The sequence below is a fragment of the Tupaia chinensis genome, unplaced genomic scaffold (genome assembly GCF_000334495.1).
Source record: "Tupaia chinensis unplaced genomic scaffold, TupChi_1.0 Scaffold144022_1, whole genome shotgun sequence".
Lineage (NCBI taxonomy): Eukaryota > Metazoa > Chordata > Mammalia > Scandentia > Tupaiidae > Tupaia > Tupaia belangeri.
The window spans coordinates 125,989-149,360 of NW_006203874.1; the positions used below are offsets into that span (position 1 = coordinate 125,989).

A 23,372-nucleotide genomic window follows, 5' to 3' on the forward strand; every position below is an offset into this window, starting at 1 on the left:
ACGAGCCACACCCCACACACACACCCTCGCCGCCATTTTATAAATGGAAACAGGCACAGGGCAGATACAGGCATCAGTTCCCAGACGCAGAATACAGCGGCGTGGTTCACGCTCAGACCCAGCGTTGAGAAATGAGATCGGGGACACCATCTAAGGGTATGTCCCTCCAATCTCATGGGCGTTTGGACTCTAGAAACAAGATGTGTCATTAGTGCCATATCAGTTCTAAAGGTCTGGGTGAGAGACCATCAGATGGCATAATGGTTATATTGCTGGACTCCCACGTAGTCGACTGCGGTTCCGGCAGTTCAAATTCACACCAGGAAAGTGTGCGTGCATGCTCAAATCTTGAGAATGGAGAAGAGATGGCAGCATGGCCATCACCCCAGGGATGTGATTTCTCACTTTCCCTCTCATTGTCTCTCTTTGGCAAGCACATGTACCCTATGGCAAAAACCTTGAGAAATATATATGGAATTGATACGATGTTTATCTAATATTTCAGATCAATACATCTAATTTAGTATATTTTACCTTTAGTCATAAGCCAGTTAAAACATGGGATATTATGAACAAGCCAAAAAACTAATGATGTAAGTAGCTAGAATGTGGCTGACATGCGCATGCTGTGCTTAGCTCTGAACGGTGGGTCAGGGAGCCATGGTCACCATACCCACCTGTGAATACGAAAGTCAGTAGCAAAAGCATCATGACCAGGAGCAGGCAGAAAACCACTTCATCCCACGTGGAGTTCCAGTATGGGGTTTTCCAGCTTCTATCAACACATAAATCACACACAACCAGAGGACCGCCCTCCGGAGCTGACTCAGCCAAGAACTTGGCTCTGCCGGCCACCGTGGGCCTCGCGATGGGCAGGGCTCCAGAGCGGCTGGAGAACTGTCACACTGTGTCGGGTGCCCTCTCCATGTGGCACGTACTGAACATGCCCACTCCAGGCATTTGAAAGCACACATGATGTCTGGGCAAAACTAGTTGTCAATACTAATTAATAATTACAATGGTGGGACCAGCAGATGGCAATAATTATTACCTCTCTGGACTCCCACGTAGTCAACCACAGTTCAAGTCCTGGACCCAGAAGATTAAAACGCACACCAGGCACGTGTGCGTACCCAAAATCTCGAGAGGAGAATGGAGAAGGGATTGTGGCATGGTCATACCCCCTGGGGGGGTGTGGCCTCTCATTTTCTGTCTCTCCAGTTGAGTGCACGCGTGCCCTATAGCAAAAATTTCTCAAAATAAAAATAAAGCTTACTTTCTAAAAAAACTAATAATAATTACAATGGTTACAGACTAATTTCTTTAAAACAATTGAACATCCCTTGTTTTCAGAAGTCATCTTGCGTAAGACAGCACAGTGATGAACCTGCCCTCAGTCCTTTTCAGGACCAAAGACCCTTTGGGAGACCTCTGTGTGGCAACTTGCTCAAGCATTGTAGCTTCTGGACTCCCACGTAGTCGACTGCGGTTCCGGCAGTTCAAATTCACACCAGGAAAGTGTGCGTGCATGCTCAAATCTTGAGAATGGAGAAGAGATGGCAGCATGGCCATCACCCCAGGGATGTGATTTCTCACTTTCCCTCTCATTGTCTCTCTTTGGCAAGCACATGTACCCTATGGCAAAAACCTTGAGAAATATATATGGAATTGATACGATGTTTATCTAATATTTCAGATCAATACATCTAATTTAGTATATTTTACCTTTAGTCATAAGCCAGTTAAAACATGGGATATTATGAACAAGCCAAAAAACTAATGATGTAAGTAGCTAGAATGTGGCTGACATGCGCATGCTGTGCTTAGCTCTGAACGGTGGGTCAGGGAGCCATGGTCACCATACCCACCTGTGAATACGAAAGTCAGTAGCAAAAGCATCATGACCAGGAGCAGGCAGAAAACCACTTCATCCCACGTGGAGTTCCAGTATGGGGTTTTCCAGCTTCTATCAACACATAAATCACACACAACCAGAGGACCGCCCTCCGGAGCTGACTCAGCCAAGAACTTGGCTCTGCCGGCCACCGTGGGCCTCGCGATGGGCAGGGCTCCAGAGCGGCTGGAGAACTGTCACACTGTGTCGGGTGCCCTCTCCATGTGGCACGTACTGAACATGCCCACTCCAGGCATTTGAAAGCACACATGATGTCTGGGCAAAACTAGTTGTCAATACTAATTAATAATTACAATGGTGGGACCAGCAGATGGCAATAATTATTACCTCTCTGGACTCCCACGTAGTCAACCACAGTTCAAGTCCTGGACCCAGAAGATTAAAACGCACACCAGGCACGTGTGCGTACCCAAAATCTCGAGAGGAGAATGGAGAAGGGATTGTAGCATGGTCATACCCCCTGGGGGGGTGTGGCCTCTCATTTTCTGTCTCTCCAGTTGAGTGCACGCGTGCCCTATAGCAAAAATTTCTCAAAATAAAAATAAAGCTTACTTTCTAAAAAAACTAATAATAATTACAATGGTTACAGACTAATTTCTTTAAAACAATTGAACATCCCTTGTTTTCAGAAGTCATCTTGCGTAAGACAGCACAGTGATGAACCTGCCCTCAGTCCTTTTCAGGACCAAAGACCCTTTGGGAGACCTCTGTGTGGCAACTTGCTCAAGCATTGTAGCTTGTGAATCTATAGGGGTCTTGGAATAGCTTATGAAAAATACCTATTAGGAAAAAAACTGTGGGCTTCAAAAATGTTTACAACAAAATAAACCAGTTAATTCCATTTTCTACAAACTTTATGGAGTCCCCTCCTGTATGTGATGAGATGGAAACCATCTTCCTCCAGCCCGCCCTTATTTCAGATGACAACGTCCTGGGCCTTCAGTCTTCCAGTTCCGAACCAGCTGCCTAGCAGGAGGCTGAGGAGGTCGAATGAGCCAAGTTATCTGAGGCCTCACCCAGGACTGCTGCTCCTGTGGACTCCACAGCTCTGCCCTTCAATATATGCACACACCAAAGTTGTCTTAAGAAAACTACTGAACCATTAAATCATGGTGACTGCTGACCGTCACTCAGCTTTTCCTAGCTTGCTTACAGGCCAATCAATTATTCACATCATAATAAATGCCCATCTCTGGGCTGTAAACTATAGGGAACTTCACAGTTTCTGAAAAGTATTTTGACCTGCTGATCTGACTCTGAACTCGCATGTGGAAGCAGTGTCTGATTCTTGGTCATACATTGCAAACCTGCCTACATGGTGCTGAAATTTGGTTTATAATTTGAGCATTAACAAGATTTTACATTCTTACTGTAAATTTCCCTTCTGAAATGGACTTTATGAATTATTATTTTTAGAAGACATTTTTGCTATAGGGCATGTGTGCTCACCAAAAAGAGACAGAGACAGAAAGTGAGAAATTACCCCCCAGGGGGATGGCCACACCACAATCCTTTCTCCTCCATTTTCTTCTTGGGATCTTGGGCACACACGCACATGCACCCAGCGTGAGTTTTAAGTCACCAGGTACTGGACTCAAACTGTGGTCGACTACATGGGAGTCCAGTGACGTAACTATTACACCATCTATTGGTCCCATGAGAAATATCCATTTTGTAGGATAAATAATGTGATTGAATGTATGGAAGAAAATGAAATGAAAAAAAAAAATTTTTTTAAAAAGAAAAATAAAACCAAATATTCAGGGGAAAAAATTTGAGGGACTAGATGGCATAATGGTTATGTCACTAGACTTTCCCGTAGCTGACTGCAGTTTGAGACTGGACATGGCAGCTTAAAATTTATGCCGGCTACATGTGAGTGTGTGTCCCCGAGGTCCTGAAAGAACTGTGGCATGGCCATCCCCCCTGGGGGGGGGGGGATTTCTCACTTTCCCTCTCACTGTCTCTCTCTAGCAAACACACATACTCTATGGCAAAACCTAACAACAACAACAACAAAACATAGGGCCAGCAGGTGGTTGGTGAGTCCTGTATCCGGTGGCTTGAAAATCATGCCAGACATGTGTGCATGCATGCGCAAAATCCCAAGAGGAAAATGGAGAAGGGATAGTGGTGTAGCCATCTGCCCTAGGGAGTGATTTTCACTTTCCCTCTCTCAGTCTCTAACAAGTGCACACACCTTATGGCAGAAACCTAAATAATAACAGTAACAGTAATAAATTAATCATGGGACACGGTGGTTATGGCACTAGACTCCCACATGGTCGAGTTCCAAACCCAGCGGCTTGAAAATCACTCTAGGCTTGTGAGTGCATGCCCAAATCCCAAGAACAGAGAAGGGGTTGTAGTGTGGCCATCCCCTAGGGGGTGCTTTCTCACTCATCTTGTCTCTTTCTCCAGGAAGTGCCCTATTGTGGGAGGCTGCGCACCAGCGAATACCGCCGGTTTGCTATGGGAAGTGGCCAATCAGAATCTGGTTGCAAAGGTCAGGTTTTTTGAAGGGAACCAATTGTGGCCTTTGGCATCGTGTAATTGTATCGCTGTAATTGTATCCCACACCCTATGGCAAAAAGGAAAAAAAGAAATAGAAAAAGAAAAAGAAAAAGAAAAAGAAAGAAGTCTTAGAAAACCAGCAGTGGCCACTAGATAGGAGCATGATTTCAAAACACACAGCTACATCATGGTGTGCGCAGCCGCTGTTACTATTCGGCATCAGGAAGTCAGCATGTGTTTTTTTTTGTTTTTCTATCCAAAAACGCATCATGACTTTCTCAAAGATTCAATATTTGTTTCAACCTGTGAGGGGCATAAAGACCCCTTTCAGATATGAGATCTTCAAAATGTCTGGAAAACTAGATTTCAAAAATTTTTGCATCGAAACATACACTTAAGTCCCTTTTCCAAGAACTGTACGCAAAGCCCCCGTGAAGTAGGCATGACATTTGCTGCAAGGCGCACCCCCGGAGGGCAGTCCAGTCTAGGTCACCCTCAGGTGCCTTCAGCTTAACAGTAAATGCACACCCTTTTGACGGAGTGTGACTAAAATCTCATGTCCTGAGGTTTGACGTTTTCAACTTTCTAAGTTTGAAGAAACGCAGTCACATTTCTTACTCGGTGGTTGGTGGGTCCACAAACTGCTGCCCAGTGTAGACACTGCTGTGTATTCAAGTATGAAGCATATCCAGGCACCCCCGTTGACTAGGGAAGCAGCTTCCCTCTGACAGGGCTCCCAGGCCCCAGGCCAATGGCTGGCTTCGGTCCATGGCCTGGACAGGGAGGAGTGTGGGAACGAGCAGAGCTCCATCTACGCACAGAGCCTGGTAGCTCGCATCACCAGAGCTCCGCCTCCTGTGTTGGCTGCTTAGACTCAGCAGAGCCTCCAGGTGGGAGCATCTCCATTGCAGAGAAACATCCCAGGGTTCCCACTGACCCTGCGTGGTGGTGAACTGTGTAGATGTGTCATTATATACCACGACGGGCCAGTAACAAAGTGCCCAGTAAATGTAGTGTGCTGAGCCGTCCCCCAGGCCCCACCCACAGGAAACCGTCTTCCACGACACAGGCCACTGGTGCCAGAGGTTGATCACTGCTCTGCAGTATCAAATTTGTTGATATTAAAGACTAATAATTACAGCGGGTTAGTTCTGGAACGGTGACTTCATTTCTACAGAGAAAAAAAGCTGAAATGCAGAAGCCTGAATTAGCAGATGCACTCCTACAATTAGGGACACAGCACTGAAGACATCCCCACTGCTGGTGAGATGGGACTCACTTGAGAATATTCAAAGCATAAACAACAAAGGGTTACATTTTGAAAGCTGAAACATTTCCAGGGGTCATTGGATGGGTGTTCACTCCTCAGTGAAGCTCTGCCAGGCTTCCAAGTGACATGGGAGGCCACCACAGAGCAGCAGAGCTGCGACCGTCCCTGCTGTGTCCACCAGGACTTCCCTTTCAGTCTCGGTTACCACTAGGTCATTTTCAAGTTTATGTCATTACCAGGTTATGGTTTGGATCATTCCTCCTTTTGAATTTGGACAGCTCCCCCAGAAATTAGTGGTTGGGACTTGACTGCATGTAAGCATTAAGTGAAAATGTAATCCCTTCACACTAAAAATGTCATCTGGGCAGGGCCCACTGAGTTCTGCTGGGTTTATAAGCAGAGAGTGAGACAGAAACCGATGGACAGCTGTCCTGCTCAAGACTGTCCTCTGCCGTGCTGTGATCAGCCTCACACCTCTGGACCTTCCAGCCACCAGAATGAGTCAGGAGCTTCTGTTCCCGTAGGCCCCGTTTGGGCATCCCCGTTGGCAATGCAGTAACGGACTACGACCCTGCACAATGCCGTGGGGATGGTGCCTGGTACTGCGGGTCTGGTGGCTACCTTCATGTCACTGCCAGGAAGATACTAGGAATGCCCTGAATCTCGAAATACCTGAAGAACTATGTACACATCTGAAGTACCATGACATCGCTGTGACATGAGGCAAGCAGACTGAAATTTGAGTGTGCTAACAGACTTGCCCATTTGCCTGGAAGCTTCCAATTCTAGCCTAAAGTCCAGAGAACCCCTTGGGTGCCGAGCTCACTAACAGCTGGTCAACCTACCTGTGAGCCTGTTTCTCCATCCACAAATGCAGGTAACCTAGTAGCACCCACACCCTAAGATTGAGGTTCAGAGGGGCTAACACCTGTGTACAGTAACGTACCCTATCACTAAGAACACAAGGCCAGGCCACCAGTGGTTCCCCCTTTGTCCCTCACAAACACCCTCCTTCAGGCAAGTGATTTCCCCTCTCTGCCCCAACTTCCTCACGTAAGACAGGAGGCCGCCACTTTGCAGGACGAAATGTCCCAGTGCACAAGAATGCTAGTGGCAGTGCAGAGGACCACACGCTCCACGGATGGCCACTCCCATGCCGGCATGTTGGCCAGGTCCAGCGGCCAGCTCTTGCCCTCACTTTAGGAAGGCCCTAGAGCTAATGTAAACCTAGGCTAGCACTCTGAGGCCAAATTCTTCTCTCCCTCTCAATGTGAGGCCACATGCTGCTTTGTTTAGTGAACGCCAAGCGCAGAACTACTCAACAATCATGACTGAAATGGATCCGGAGGGTAACGGGGTTCAGAGATGCTGCCTCTTTTTTAAGAGGTTTTTGCTATAGGGCGCATGCGCTCACCAGACAGACAGACAGAAAGCAAGAAATCACCACCCAGGGGGAATGGCCACGCTGCAGTCCCTTCTCCTCCATTCTCCTCTCGGGATCTTGGGCATGCACACACACGCGCCCGACGTGAGTTTTAAGCCACTGGGTCCAGGACGCAAACCACGGTCAACTTCGTGGGAATCCAGTGACATAGCCATTACGCTAACTGCTGGTCCCAGGATGCTACATCTTTTAACAGACTTCAACTATGTAGTGTTTTTTAAGTAGCTGCTATATAGGCAGATTAAATACATTTTTAATACATGGATGGTTGCTTTCTGCAACCATCATATACAAAAAGAACTTCTTTCCTTTAATGGCAGTTTAAACATTTTCCCCACTTGGTCCAGCTGTGGGGTGAGGGACAGACACCGCGGTCAGGAACTTCGACCATGGGGGGCTGGGTACAGACCCTGGGCCGTGACAACTCTGGACGAGCCATGAGCACCTGCAGTCCTGGCTGGGAGAATCAGTGACACTCATCAAGGGCACCGCTCTTATGAAGGAAACAGAACTTCGCCATCGAACAAATCTGTAACTCATTTCATTTTAAACAATAAACTCACTTCCACTTTATACTTGTGAGAACTCGGTGTTCTGAAGTTCGCCTTCTATAAAACGTTGATCTCTGTGCCTGAAAAAGCTGCCTGTGGCCAGCACCGGCATACCCTTCGACCCAGTGTGAAGACAGCTGGTGGCCAAGGCACAGTCCGGAACCAAAGCCCTTGCATCACTCAGCACACCTGCCCCCCCACAGCCACTTCTGGGCCGTGCGCGGCGTGATGCTGGCACAGTGGGTGCGGGCTGAGCACTGCACAGCCTTCAACAGGCACATGGCAGTCGCCTACAGAACAAGAGGTAATGCCAAGGAGCCTGACCCCTGCCAGGCAGCAGCTGCCCTGCCATGGTGCCCCGTCTCCTCTGCCAAAGCTGACCTGGCACAGCCACAGAAGGCCAGCTTTGTGTCACTGGTGTCTCCCTTGACACTCTGGCTGCCATCGTGGGACATCAGGAACCTCTAGCCACATCTACTTGGTGGCCCTGGTACAATAACCTGCCCCACGGGCTATGCAGACTTATTTTCACACGATAACAACTCTCTTCAGAAAGTAAGCACGGTCTTGACTCCCATGCCTGGGCATTACCGCGTCACGTAGGGTTCAACTGCTCAAAGAGTCCAACAGTTCCAGTTGCAGTGGTGTAACAAATTTTAATTCAAAATAGACACTCTGAAAACAATAGGTAAAAAAAAATGATAAAGTTCAACAAGTTCTCTTTTTGAATTTACAAGAGAACACCAACAATCACAGACCAGTTTCACAATCGCCTCAAAATGCACATCACAGCGACTACATGCAAGAGTTGGGTTTCTAGGTCCACAGAGTAGCGCTGCGTTAGTTCCCGGAGGCTTCACACCTCCGAGCGTTTCTGCCTACAGACGCTGGACCAGCTCCTCTGCTGTGCATCCCCAGGTATGTTACAGTCTCTGCGGGCTGTTCTCCCCTGCTGGCGTGTTACTCTATACTGACTGGGGAAACACGAGGCTTACCATCCGAGGACAGTGGCACAGGAAGGAGATCTCCAGCAGCACCGTCGCCTTCACCTGCACAACTGGGCTGGGAAAAGCCATTTCCCAACACGAAGGACTGGCACAGACCTCCAGGAAACATTCCGGACTTACTCTACTCATCTCTCCTTGTGCCCCTGAAAGCCAAGGCCTGAATTCCAGCCAGTGCCCATGTGCGGGCAGCTTGTCCTGAGTCCACGGCCCTCTCCTTCACTGGGTCATGAGCAATTAGGCAGGAGAAGAGTTTCCCTGTGAGTTCTGTCAATGTTTATTCTAAAGGCACTGAAGATTCGTATCTTACCTTTGAATGGAGAAGTGACAGAAGAGGGGAAAAGTCTACAGTAGACAGTATTTCTGCACCTACAGAATTACTGTGTTGTAAAATAACTCAGTTTATGAGCTACACTGAAGACTTGATTCAGTGTATTTTTAACCAATGAACTGATTTCCTGTGAGTTACGACAAAAAAAGAGCTGCTGGGACAAAAATACATATAGTAAAAATTATGATCTGCTAGGCACAAAGCCTTCAGAGGAGAAACCACTGTGAGTTGTCGCGGGCATCTTAGGAACCACCTGTAGCACAGGGACCTGGATAGCCAGCCACCTGAGCACAAACCGCGTCTCTGCTGCGCAGGGAAAGTCAAGGAGAGCATGCTTTGAGCTGCAGTTCAGTGAGTATTCTGAAACAGGATGAAATTTCCTTAAATGAAAAGGCAAGTGTTTGTAGATTTCAATTCATCATACAATACTGAACTACCAGGGAAATAAGGCGTGCATGAAGATCCAAAGATTTAATTTATATGACACAAAAAAACTGAAAATAATTGTTACAAACCAAACTGAAACAATATATCTGAAAGAACTATTCACTTCCCTATACAGGGATCTTTCTGAGCACCTGAAAAAAAAACTAAAGAGCAGCATAAAGACCACTGAAATTGATCAATTCAACACAGTGAAGGGAACATTTAAAAAACCTCATACTAAATCTGAAAATCTATTACCTAGCACTCAATATTTACTAGTTTTACAAGTTCTGTGGCTCGTACTCAAAGTTCAATCTGTGCTTAACATTCTTAAGCTCAGACATATCGAAACCTAGAAGAACAGAGGGTTTGTGATTTTTTATTGCTTTCATGCAAATGTACCTCCTTTTCCCAAAAAATGAAGCCACATCAATCTTCCACACCCATAAAAGGGAGGACAACAATTCTAGCTCCTTTTTACTAGGATACGGTCTCTTATGGAAATAATCTCGAAGAAACTGCTTTTTTTCTTCATAAGAACGGCCTTCATACTTCTTAGGATCCAGTGCCAGGACCTGGAGGGCACTGTCGGCAGCTGGCCCATCTGTCCGGCCATCGCTCCGTTGTCTTTTAAAAGGCACACCACCAGTCGCGTTCTCCAGACCCAAGGACGCATCGGCTCCAGGGAGGGGAGGCTGCTCTGCCCTGCCCCTCTGGTCCTCTGCTCCACAGTGGCCGTCGGGCAGCTTTCTCTTTACGGAAGAGCTGGCATCATGTATCACTTCACCGTTGACTAATAGCAAATCGCTGCTCTCAATAAAATCAGGCTGGGCCTGCAAGTCGGAGCTGCTGTCCTTGGGAGCACTCCTGCAGCGCAGTAGGTGCACGGCGATGGCTGCCAGGGTCATGCTCCCCGTGTAGACCCCGCAGCAGTGGATGCACTTGAAGGCTGGAGACTTGAGGACCGTGTGCACCGTCGGCATGATGTGATGCCGCTCCTTCAGGTGCAGCTCATACGCTTCCGTCCGTGCATAGGTGCCAAAGCAAAAAGGGCAGGTCAGCACGCATCTGTTGGGGCTCGCTGGGGCACCACCGGCCTGAGGCCGCACCTTCACGTACACGGGCACCAGTGACTTGGCATGCACCCCAGCAAGGACTGCCAAGTAGACCTCCCGCTCCCCGAGCTCCTCCTGCGGCAGCACAGTGACAAAATCGAGGTGAGGGAAGAGCAACGTACCGTCGGCGTCCACGTCCAGGCGGAAGCCCTTGTGACCGCCATCGGCAGGCGGCACCCTCCGGCCCAGGTGCACGGTCCTGCTGTGCTCTGAGAGTGCCTGGATGTCGTGGAACGTGTGCGGGCAGGACGGGCACCCCAGACCGTGCACCAGTAGGTGGCGGATGAGCTCCTCCTCGGAGAGCAGGCGCCGACAGGACACGCAGCGCACCGTCTTCTCCCTAACCCACTTCAAGAAGGGCGCACAGGCTGCCAGTCTCTCAGGCTCTGCTTTCTCACCGGGCCTGGCCTCACCATGTGTGTGAGCGACCTCCATGTGCACCTGGTACACGTTGGAGGGGAAGAGCTCATTGCACACAGGGCAGGTTTTCCACTGCTTGGCCTGCCTGAGTGCCTGCGGGGCGTCCGCCACCGCCACGGGGGCCTGGGTCAGCACACTCTGTGCGGCCCCCACCAGCACTGGGGGTGCAGGCAGGCCGGCCATGGAGCCAGCCAGCTGGGCGGGGGTGCCCGGGGACAGGAGCTGGATGGGCACCTGCGGAGGGGCAGCAGTTGTGACACCTGTGGGAGGCACAGGCAGAGTGACAGACACCGGGGCCAGGGTGTAGGTCGGGATCCCATTCACCTGCTTCCCTGTAGGGATGAGCTGTCGGAGAATAGAGCCCGAGGTGAGGAAAGTGGCGCTCTGCGAGGTGCCAGGCCTCACGGGTTGGGTCACAGGCAGAATGTTGGTGCTGACAGACTGGCTGAGCTGCAGGACCCCAGGCCTCACGGGTGGGCCCACAGGGAGGACTCCAGACATGACAGGCTGGCTGAACTGGAGAACCCCTGGGCGCACACCCTGGCTCACAGGAACAACACCTGAGGACACGGTCTGGTTGGCAGAGAGCAGCCCAGAGGAGACCACCTGGCCTGCAGGGAGAACTCTCAGTGGGACTGTCTGGCCAGCAGGGAGAACCTGTGATGGGGCCGTCTGGCCGACAGGGAGGACCCCCGACTGAACCATCTGGCCGGTAGGAAGGACCCCAGAAGTGGCTGTCTGCCCAGGGATAACCCCAGCAGGGGTCCCCTGCCCTGTAGGAAGGACCCCGGATGGCATTGCCCGACTCACAGAAATCACTCCTGGGGAGACCGCCTGCAGGACCCCAGGAGCAACAGAGGGGCTGACAGGAAGGACTCCAGGCCCAGCATGTCTGGCTAGGGGCCCAACAGGCTGAGCGAGCGGTAAAACCCCAGGGCGCACAGTCGGGCTCAGGGGGAGGATGCCCGTTCCCAGGGACTTATTTACAGGCCCAACTGGCTGGCTCAGGGGCAGCACAGAAGGTGTCACTGGCTGGCTGAGAGGGACCCCGTGAGAGAGGAAGACAGGCTGAGAAGCCGAGGGCTGCAGAGCGAGGCTGTTCTGGCCCACTGGCACAGAACTGGAGACAAGGGTCACGTGAGACGGGGCGATGGCGGGAGGAGAGTGGGTGAGGCTCCCAGAAGTACCTGCGGGCAATGACACTGGCTGCACCGCGGCCGGGCTCTGAGTGCTCTGCGGCAAGGCAAGATGGAAGCAAGAAGGCTGGGCTGGGATGCCTGGGATGCCACCGTTCCGCGGGATGGCCACGCGCGCCCCCGGTTTGGGGGCGATATGAGTTGGCTTCAAGAGTCCGGTCCTCTTGATGTGCTCCGAGATCACAGACCTGAGCTTGTTCTCCAGGTCCCTGTGGGCGTCCGACGTCAGGATGTGGTACATGAGTGCGTCCTGGCTGCTGGCGTCAGCACTGCACTTCTTACAGAAGTACCTGTCTGAGGGCGGGGCCTTCTCCACACAGGCTGCCCCACTGCTGTCAGGAGGCTCGCCGGACCCCTCCGCTCTCAGGCCAAAGTAGGAGCTGATTACATGGTGGAAGTGGGCCACCAGCACGTGCTTCTTCATGCTGTAGTACAGTGTGTTCGAGAAACTGCACTTCAGGCAAGTGAAGCTTATCACGTCACTTCTTGATGATTTAGTTTCGCCTAAAATGTTCACCGTGTAGTTCTGGACCTTCCGAGCAGGCGCGTGGAACATCCTGAAGTGCTTTCCTACGACTTTGGGCTGCGACGCAAACACACAGTTCGGGCATGGGATCACCAGCTCCTGGTCAAGCTCATCTTCGTGGCAGCGATGGACGTGATTTCTGAACGACGTGAGCACCTTGGTAGAGTATGTACAGAGGCCACAGCAGTACGGCTTGGTTCGGTATCTCTGAGAGAGCAAAGGACACTCTTAGGCACAGCTCAATAAAACCACCGTACCCTGCGCCTCACACTTCTCCAACAACCCGCTCCTTTCCTCTCCCCTCACCGCCCCTCAAGGAACAACTCTGCTCTGCGTGACGGCCTGCATGCTGCTCTGTACGGGGCCAGTGGACAGCTCGGACTGGCCACGTGGCTACTCGGCACTGCCACTGCGGTGTGGACGTACTGTGGGTGATGCGGAGTCCCCAGCACAGTGTGCTCCAGTAACCCTGACTCCATGTAACTGCCACATGCCACATTTTCTTTTTTCTCACATTTAAACCCAACTACCCTTAGTCTCTGAGCTGTACAACAGGACATGGCCTGCAACTCGGTTTGCTGACCTCTGTCCTAATTTGTCTGCTAAAGCCACAAATCTCACTACAGTCCTGTTCTATCAACTAGCATCAATTGGAATAAACCCAGTTACCTTCCTGGAGGAGTTATCTTCTCCCCTTTTCCCACTTGTCCTGGCTCCAATGTTGCCTGTGCTCCACATTCTAAAACCTCTGGGTTCACCTACAACTCACGGGGCATCCATCTGTGAAGGATATCATCACTACCTCCTGGCCTCCCGCATGGCGAGAAGGCAGTGTTCAGCACCAGCTGGCACACCCTGCTGGAGGAGTGGCTAGGCTGACACCCGACCAGCCACCCTGGGTGTGGTACGGGCTGCAGAACACCGCACTGACACACACGTGGGATTCACCTGCGTGGGCCTAAAGACAGACATCTACATGACGGGGGCCAGCTGAGGAGCAGTCTGTCCTCACGCCCAGAAAGTTCGCTGGTTTGTGGGGCCGGCAGGTGGTGTGGTAGGTAAGGCACTGGCACTGCATTTCCACGATTGACCGCGTTTCACCTGAACCCAGTGGCTTGAAAATCATCCTGGGCTCATGTGCATGCCCCAAATCCCAAAGCAAGAATAGAGTAGGAGGGATTGTGGCACAGCCATCCCCTCTGGGGGTGATTTCTCATTCCACCCCCTCTCTCTCTCCACAAGCACATGTACTCTATAGCAAGCAAAAATTTTAAAAATTTAAAAACTCACTGGTTCGTGTTGCCTAGGTCACGGCCCTGTGAGACCTGGTACACCTGCCCTGCAGCTGTGGCACTGTGGCAGCACCATCCCCACACACATCCCACCAGTTTTGCCTTTAGCTCTCTCCTGTTTATGCGGTTTTCCTACTGGGTCATAGGCCAGAAAAATTACCCAAACACATTCGCAGCGACCAGCCAGAAATAATCAACCTGAGCGTGAGACACCAGTTCACTGGCAACAGAGGGGCAAGTCACAGTACTGCACGCTGCTACTGGGGCTGTTTCCAGACTGTCCTTGCTCCAGCACACCCAGAGGCTGGTCCCTCAGGTCTCCCGATACAGCCCCGTTGCCGGAGATGGCTGTGGCACCATCTCAACCTGGCAGTCTCGCTGGTCTCCGAGCACGCAAGGACCTCACTGTGTGAGCCATAGCCAGGATGACGGTGCACCTCTGTGAGGTGCACCTCGTCTCCGCCTCTCCCCAGAGACAGAGCCCTGCAGGATGGCACCTCAGAGCCTACAGAAGTATGAAGACTGGCAGACGCAGGTCTCTCCACGTCAAGCAGAACCCCCTTTCTGACTATGTTATCTGTGACACATTCAATCTTCATTTTCAAACTGCTCTCTGACGTTCTATGCCTAGGTCTCATTCATCCCTACAAGAACATACACTCATTGAGGGAAAGAATCCTAACTTTGGGGAGCAGCAGATGGCGTAATGGTTCCATCGCTGGACTCCCACTTAGTCCACTGTGGATCCAGGGGCTTTAAACTCACACGGGCATGTGTGTGTGTGCATGCCCCAAATCCCGAGAATGGAGAAGGGACTGCTGCATGGCCAAGCCCACTGGGGGGTAATCTCTCCCTTTCTGTCTCTGTCCTCTGGTAAACGCAAAGTGCCCTATAGCGAAAATAAAAAATAATTAAAAATAAATTAAAAAAAAAAACCCTAACCTTTACCTCTTTCCATTGGCAACCCATGACAAAAGTACATAATTACAAATACTGCATGTTACATTACAGGGTTATTTTAAGAAGAGAGATTTTTAAAAATCAATTAGGCATAAGATCCCTGACGTCGATCTTAAAGGCGAGATATACTCCAACAGTTATGAGCTGAGTGTTCAGTAGTCCCAAGGAAGTTGGTGTCTAACGGTAGGAAGGAGTATGAGGTTGCAGAGGGACTAGAAAATGGGACTAGAAGAGGGTTCACCACTAAAACTATCTAAAGGAAGATATTTTTGTTCTTAAGTTTCTTCCCCAGGGCATAGACAGTCACCAGAGATACATTAAGAGAGAAAGTAAGAAATCACCCCCCAGGGAGACAGCCATGCCACAATCCCTTCTCCTCCTGGGGTTTTGGGTACACACAAGCATGCCTGATGTGATTTCTCAAGCTGCCATGTCTGAGACTTGAACTGCAGTTGGCCATATGAGAGTCCAGCACCTTAACCACCATGTCACCTATGGGCCCCTACAGGAACTTTTTTAAAAGCCCCAAGTCCCAAGGCCAGTATGGCCTAAGGTGAACAGTGTGTTAAGATACTAAGACACGCAATCAGCCTTAGTCTACAAGGTACCGGGACCTTAATGCCACAGCTGTCCACTGCCAGGCCTGTCCCACTGGAAAGTCAAAGGTCCCCAAGGCCATAGCACGCCTGGAGCTGTCACCAACTGTGATCCCAGGGCCTGCTCTGGCACCTCCTGAGGGACTTGCCGAGGCTCTTCTTGAGGAGGTGCCACTCTTTTCAGAGACATTCCCACGGCGATTTCTGAGCAATTTCTCTCTCATCATAGATCTGCTTATGAGCCAATACACCCCCATGGAATCCCTCTGCCATTTGGGGTCCATGTTTTCAAACTTTTAAAGGACTTTGCTGAGGTCTGCAAAAGCTTCTGTGAACTTTCGCTGTGAATGCTCATAGTGGTTCTTTTTCTTCTCCTGCTATCTCCTTTTCTCTTCTCTTTTCAGCTAGGTGTTCCTGCTCCAGTCCAAGAGCCTCACTAGTTGACCCTTCAGGAGCCACCTCCAGGAACTGCTCAGTGTTACCTCCATCCAGGTTTACAGTCTGCTATCGCGACATGGCCTTGTTGATTTCTGCAACTTTCTTGAACTCGGCAAGTCTTCTGAGGTCATGGACAAACTGACCATTTTCCTCTACATACCATTCATACAACTCCTTGGTGACACTGTCCCAAGCCCAAGCAAGCAAGGTTGCTGATGGAATCATGTGTGCTCTTTCTAGAATCGCACAGGTTCTTGCTGAGCTGGGCAAGTTCCCTCCCGCCCAGTAATAGGCCTTAACAGCTGCTGCAACTCCTTGATGCTGGTCAGACACAGCATTTGGAGAGAGAAATAGCACTTGGATTTTGGGATAAATACAACCAGCAAAAGGATGCAAGAGTGTCAGCAACAATGAGCAAGATTTCAAACAATAGGTTATTTTCCAAGCAGTATTTCTCTATCTGGCTGGCACAGCAATTCCAGAAGGCATTTCGAAAAAGGAGCTGGGTCACCCATGATGTCTTATCAATCCTGTGATAAAATGCCACTATCTGCTTCCTGATATGCCTGTGCCAGGTCACAAAGAGTTTCAGTTTACAGCCTGTAACACTACCCCCAAGTAAGATGTCATCCTGTCCCTTGGAACCAGCAGTTGGAGTAATGGCTATGTCGCTGGACTCCCATATAGTCAACCACGGTTCGAGTCCCAGACCCGGTGGCTTAAACTCATGCCAGCCAGACGTTCATGTGTGCTCAAGATCCCAAGAGGAGAATGGAGGAGAAGGGGTTGTGATGTGGCCATCCCACCTGGGGGGTGCTTTCTCACTTTCTGTCTGTCTCCAGTGAGCGCACGTGCCCTATGGCAAAAACCTCCCCCCCAAAAAAAGAAAAACAAACAAACAAAAAAACCCCACCAGATTTAGTAGTAAATTTGACACTGTAGTTAGGTCCAACATTTTCATTCAACACAGCAGCACATTCATTGCAGTGGGCATGACAGTCATGGTGCTGAGGGACATGCTTCTGTGTGTGGTCTTCAAGCCATTAGTCGCTTTCCCATGTCTGACATGGCCCTTCTAAAATTTCGGCTAGTCCCACTGTCTTCAAGAAAGCAGACCCTTTAACAGTGTCTGTCACCTAACTCTGTTCTTCAGGACCACAGCTGTGGTGAAACCACACCTAAACTGCAAGCAGCAGCCACCCTGACTCTCTACTCCCAGAGCTCTCACTCACTCCAGGTCCAGGTCCATTGCTCCACCTGGCCACTTGCTGGCAGCACGAGCAGCAGGTCCTGTCTGCTTGAGGAATGACTATCAGCACAGCACGAGGGTAAATCACACAAGAGAAAATGATGCCGTCATGAAGCAGAGCAAACATAAGACATAGGCGGCTACTGCTGGTGTAACACAAAAGCCTTTTTTAAAAAGACTACACCACAGGGCACATGCACTCGCCAGAGAGAAAGTGAGAAAGCACTCCCCATGGGGACTGGTCACACCATAATCCCTTCTCCTTCCTTTTGGGTTTTAGGATATGCACATACATGTACCTGACATGTTTCTCAAGTATCTAGGTGCGAGACCTGGAACTACATGGTTGGCTATGTGGTATCAGCTGCCCTAGCCACCAGACCACGGGCTGACCCCAGAATCCTATCTTAAAGCAACCTTTTTTTGAGAGTAGGAATATATTCTAAAATAATGATGAAAACTACAGTAAAGGGAACCAGCAGTTAGCGTAATGGCTATGTCGCTGGACTCCCACGTAGTCGACCGCGGTTCGTGTCCCGGACCCGGTGGCTTAAAACTCACGCCAGGCGCGTGTGCGTGCGTGCCCAAGATCCTGAGAGGAGAATGGAGGAGAAGGGACTGCGGCGTGACCATCCCCCCTTGGGGGTGATTTCTCGCTTTCTGTCTCTATGTCTCTGTCTGTCTGTCTGGCGAGCGCACGCGCCCTACAGTGAAAATCTTTCAAAAAAAAAAAAAAAAACTACAGTAAATAAACCAGTAACATATTACTTATTATCAAGTATTGGGTTGTCAGAAAAGTCATGATGTATTTCCCTATGCAAGAATGTGCCGTGACTTTTCTGGCAGCCCAGTATTTTGTACTGTATACATAACTGCACCCGCGACACAGGTGCTCCGTGCTTGCCAAGCAGGTCTCAGCCTGCAGCTAGGGTGTTAGGCAGGCTGGCTGATAAGCAAAGAGCTTAAAGGTTAATGTCTCACGGGGTGTCCTGGTACCATAGGGTATGTATTTTTTTAATAGATAGCATGCAACACCACACTAGAAAATCTAATTCTATCTGTACCAAAAGCATACATCAGATAGTGATGGACATACCACAACACAGTATACATCTGGCAAAATCATTTTTTTATTCTTAAGAGTGAGATGGCCTAAGGGAAATGCCTCCTTGATAACTTTGTCTCAATTTGCATCTCTTACCTATTATAGAACACAAAAATACAATCAGCAAAAGTTATAAAACAAAGTTCCTTCATAAAGACATTTGGATTAATTTCTCACTCATTGAACCCCTCAAAGTGTGGTAGTAGTTCAAGGTCATCAGGGTCATCACTGGGCTTATTAGGAGTTGTTGGAGGCCCGGGAAATGATGGTGACAAAATAAAAGTACTTTCGAGAGTAGGAGTCCCCTGGGTGTAGCTTTTGAAAAATATTCTTGTTTTCGTAGTCTGCTAAGTTTCTTTTGTTCTTCATAAATTTCATGATAAATTCCATGTGCTATTCCACTTCCATGAAGTGTCCCACTCGGACGCATGCCCTCTAGTTCTAACAGAGCTATACTAACCTTTGAGAACATGCCAGCTAAGCCTTTTTTTTTTTTTTAAAGAGAGATTTTTGCTATAGGGTGCATGTGCTCACTGGAGAAACAGAGAAAGTGAGAAATCACCTCCCAAGAGGGATGCCATGCTGCAATCCTTCTCCTCTATTCTCCCCTCGGGATTTTGGTTATGCACGCACATGCAACCCGCCTGAGTATTAAGCCGGGTCTGTGACTTGAACCACAGCTGACTACGTGGGAGTCCAGCGATGTAACCATTACACCATCTGCTGCCCTCGCCAGCTAACCCTTCTGCAGTGAATTTCTTCTGCACGTCTCCACTCCTTCCTCTTCCTGAGTGCTGCTGCCCTTCCGGCTCCAGTACATCTCCGTCAGTGAGCTCTTCCTCAACTTCCTCCCAACAATGTGACCCTGTCCTTAAAAGCCTTCAGACTGGGACCTTGTTTTAGCTTCTTTATATATGTAGCACCTTCCAGGCATTTTTTTCCCAAAAAAGGACCTGGTTTCATCCACACTGAGGACCTTTCCAGGTGTCAGTTGCCTTCTTCAGTAATTTTACTGATTGATCAACACATTTTTCTGGCACTCACACCCATGCCTGCCGCCTTACTGCAGATATATTCTGATTATGCGGGCTGAATCTTGCGCCAAACCACTGAAACCACCCATGGCTTGCTGTAGTGTTTCTGTTGATTCTCCCCTTCAGCACCTTCAGGGCTTTGAAGACACTGTGCCCCGGCCTGAGTTATTAAAAGGAGCATCAGCATCCTTTTGGTATCTGGCTGTCAGACTGCCAGCAATTCTTCACCTTCATAGAAGGTGCTTTGCCACCTAGTTACTATGGCTTTAGAGCCTACCAACGCTCTCATTCCCCGATAACTCTACCTCTGCCTTCCAGAGTCATCGAAACATTTGAACATACCAGCTCCAAATAACGTGCTATAGCTCTAACTCTTTTACCAGCTTTGTATTTGTTTATGATCTTCATTTTCTTCTCAAGATAAAGCTTCCTTCAGATCGCAGCACTCCCTCCAGGTGAAGTCACGTTCTCCTTTTACCATCATCTTGTACTACGGGTGCACAGTAAAGCACAGATTTACAAATGGAATACATAGTCTTGTGTGGCTGCAAACACCATAGAGCGGATACTTGACCGACAGCAGGAACAACAGAGAGACTGAGAGGGGATTCCCAGGACTCACAGGTGAGAAGGGGACTTCCTCACACTGGAGAAGTCATGAGTCTGAGCATGGTAAACAGGGAGTAGCTGGGGAGGAGCGGCTGCACTCTGCCATAGCTGACAGCGCAGTGAGGCTACACACACGGGCTTCCCCAGGTCCACAGGTTGTGTGCTGCAATAACGATGCTCCGACAGCGTGTCACCAGGGGACAGGGCTCAGCTCCACCGTGACCTGCAGGGCCACCGGCGCACACTCAGCCTGATGTTGACCGGAATCCCGTTATGTGGCACGTGGCTGTAGACCACGCTTTACCTTGAATGTGCTTAAGCTTGAGGTTTCTGACTCAGAGGTCTCCCTCCCATGTTATCTGGGAAACCGATGTGCACACTCACGTGCACAGCAACATGGAGTGCTGGTCTGACTTGGGACAGCTCCACGCCAGACCCTCCACAGTAGTGCATCTCACAAGGAAGGACAAACCAGGGTCTCAGCACAACTCTGAGTCGCCTCAGTGTGCAGAAAATGCTCAGGTCAAACACCCCTGCATCACCAGGCCCTTGAATGTCACATGATAGCCTCACCTCCTCCATTCACCAGCAACCCTAGCCCGTGTCCCTCAGATTACACTTACACTTACTCTTGACTTCTGCACACAAAGACCAAGCACAGAGATACATACCCCTTTCTTTCCAGCAGGTTCCCAGAGAGAAATATCTCCCCATGAAGTGTTATAAAAGTACTTTTCTCCTGGATCAAAGCCTTTAAGGTCCTTTAAAAAGAGAGGGGAAAAGAAAAGCTCATTATGCAAATTAAGATAAAAGCAACATTTAATTAGAACTGATGCGATTACCTGGCACTTAAATCCACATGGGAAAAGAGAACGGAAAGCAGAGCCATCAGCAAATTTTTATAAAAGTATCATTAAGTACGAAAACTAAGGAAAAACTGAAATAACCCAGGTTAAAACTGTATTGAGTCGTCAGAAAGTCATGACATATTTTTCTGTGCAAAAATGCATCATGATTTTTCAGATGCCCCAATAGTTTTATAATAAATAAGAAGATGAGGGTCAACCCCATAACCTGGTGCTTAAGGAAACTGGGTCATGGTCAAGAAAGGTTTGCACCCCAGCCCCAGCAGCTTGGAAAACACGCGGGGCACATGTGCACGCATGTCCAAAACCGAGACAGGAGAGAGAAACGGAAGAGAAGGGGCGGAGAGGCTACTATGCCCGATGAGGTGCTCTGCCCCTCACCCTTTCTCTGGCAAGCAGACGTGCCCTCTTGCAATGAAAAACAAAGCAAAACCAGATCAACTCTCCACAAGTAACTGTCTGTTCAGTGTCTATGTGAGTAAAGTCTAAATGTCAACTAAGGGTTCTGAAATCCACGTAGCTTAAGTTATATGTAAAGAAACAAAGAGTACTTCAAAACAAAAAGATCTACACACACACACACACACACACACATATATTTTAAATAAATAAAATTGCGACAGAGGTACTACCTGTGTGCCTGGTAGCTGGACCTGAACAACTCTTTCAATGACACCTGCTACTACTGCTCAGTGCATTTGTCTGGGGCGAGTTTTTTGTTGTTCTGAGAAATGTTTGCTATAGGGCGTGTGCTCACCAGAGAGACAGACACAGAAAGCAAGAAACCACCCCCTGGGGGGGATGGCCACGCCGCAATCCCTTCTCCTCCAAGGGATTTTGGGCACATATGCACACATGCTTGGTATGAGTTTCAAGCCGCCAGGTCTTGGACTTGAACCATGGTTGACTGCATGAGAGTCCAGTGATGTAACCATTATGACATCTGCTGGTCCCCTTAGGGTGAGTTATTATCTTACTCTTCAAGCATCTTTCAGGGCAGATATTTAAACAACCTAGAGTAGGAAGATAGATTTTTCTCAGACAGAAAGCCATTTCTCACATTAGCTATGGTAAAAACGATATGCAAAATCTATGCAGAGAGTTGGAAAAGGGTGAGGGCAGCCTCACAAATAAGTGAGAACAAGCTCAGAGGCAGCCACGGAGTCTCACAGCATGCGGGGCGGCTCCAAGTGGTGGGAAGGTAAAAGATAGGAGAGAGGAGGCAGGACTGCCGAAGAGAGAGGCTGAGACAGCCAACTCCACCTGCCAGCTCCCAGTGGAAAGGGTGGGCTGCGGGGCCTCAGCCTCAGGTAAGAACACCCTAAGACGAGGTGACCGGCTTGGGGTGGAGGCAGTCAGAAGACCACTGACCATAGCACCTGCCTCACTTTCTCGCAATTAACACAATTCAGTCTTCAAACACTTACTGCTGGATGCAGAGCCCGACTGTGAGCAAGACATGTGCAATCCAGACCTCATAGTTTCAGTTAAGGAAAAATAATTCACAAGCAAATACTACGGCCCACTGGTGATAAGTGCTATAAAGTGGGAAGGTTCCAGCACTTATCACCAGGAAGCACTAATTGTCCTTTAAAACGATCAGCTTAGACAAGGGCTATAGACTGGTACAAAGCACGTTACGTTCTGGTCGACAGTCAGAGCTCAGAGCGCAGCTGTACGCCGGGGGCAGGGCTGTGGGGGACTCCCCAACGGGGCACGAGAAGTAGAGAGTGCGTACCACAGAGTGCGTAACCTAACCACCTGTGCCTTTTAGCAGAACTTCCCATTTAAAAGAAGGTCAGGGGACAGGGAACGAGTTACCACCACTCTAAGGGGGCACCAAAGAGGAGCACCTACCTCTGCAGACCTGAGGCTAGTCAGCCCAGCGACAAGAGTCAGAGAAAGGCACTCGTGAGCCCAGCCATGGGATGCAAGGGGCCCAGACAGAAACATGGCTTCTACCAGCCAGGTGTAAAGAATATTTTGGGGGGGACCGGCAGTTGGCGGAATGGCTATGTCACTGGACTCCCATGTAGTTTGAGTCCTGGACCCAGTGGCTTAAACTCACGCTGGGCGCGTGTGCGTCCATGCCCAAAATCCCAAGAGGAGAATGGAGGAAAAGGAATTGCGGCGTGGTCATCTACCTATGAATAGTAGAAATGTGGCATTTCAAACTTCTATTTCTAAAGAAACAATTACCTTCATTTTCTTTATTTAATTAATTATCATTTACTTTTTCAGAGAGATTTTTGCTACAGGGTATGTGCACTTGCCAGAGAGACAGAGAAGAGAGAGACATAGAGACAGAAAGCAAGAAATCCCCCTGGGGGCTAGCTACACTGAAATCCCTTCTCCTACACTGTCCTTTCAGAATTTTGGGCACTGGGACCAGCAGTTAGTGTAATGGCTATGTTGCTGGACTCCCATGTAGTTGACCATGGGTCGAGTCCTGGACCCAATGGCTTAAACTCACGCCAGGCACGTGTGCGTTGGGACACAAGATCCCCAGTG

At 49.4% G+C, this 23,372-nt stretch overlaps 1 protein-coding gene across 5 annotated transcripts in view; it reads right to left on the reverse strand.

Moving 5' to 3' along the window:
• Window positions 1-9,474: 9,474 nt before the first annotated feature.
• The window catches only part of ADNP2 (ADNP homeobox 2), a 25,199-nt gene continuing 11,301 nt past the window's right edge, over window positions 9,475-23,372 (reverse strand). Inside the window, exons 2-5 of one of the 5 annotated variants that reach the window (XM_027767214.1) lie at window positions 20,667-20,756; window positions 19,767-19,876; window positions 18,344-18,448; window positions 9,475-12,919 (exon numbers count right to left, since the gene is read on the reverse strand). In XM_027767214.1, coding sequence (XP_027623015.1) covers window positions 9,737-12,919; window positions 18,344-18,373 — 3,213 coding nt within the window. In that variant the 5' untranslated portion in view covers window positions 18,374-18,448; window positions 19,767-19,876; window positions 20,667-20,756 and the 3' untranslated portion in view covers window positions 9,475-9,736. Of the gene's footprint in view, window positions 12,920-18,343; window positions 18,898-19,728; window positions 19,877-20,666; window positions 20,757-23,372 lie in introns of those variants that run through there. The other 4 variants (XM_027767217.1, XM_014583079.2, XM_006165765.3 and 1 more) reach the window with 4 other exon arrangements.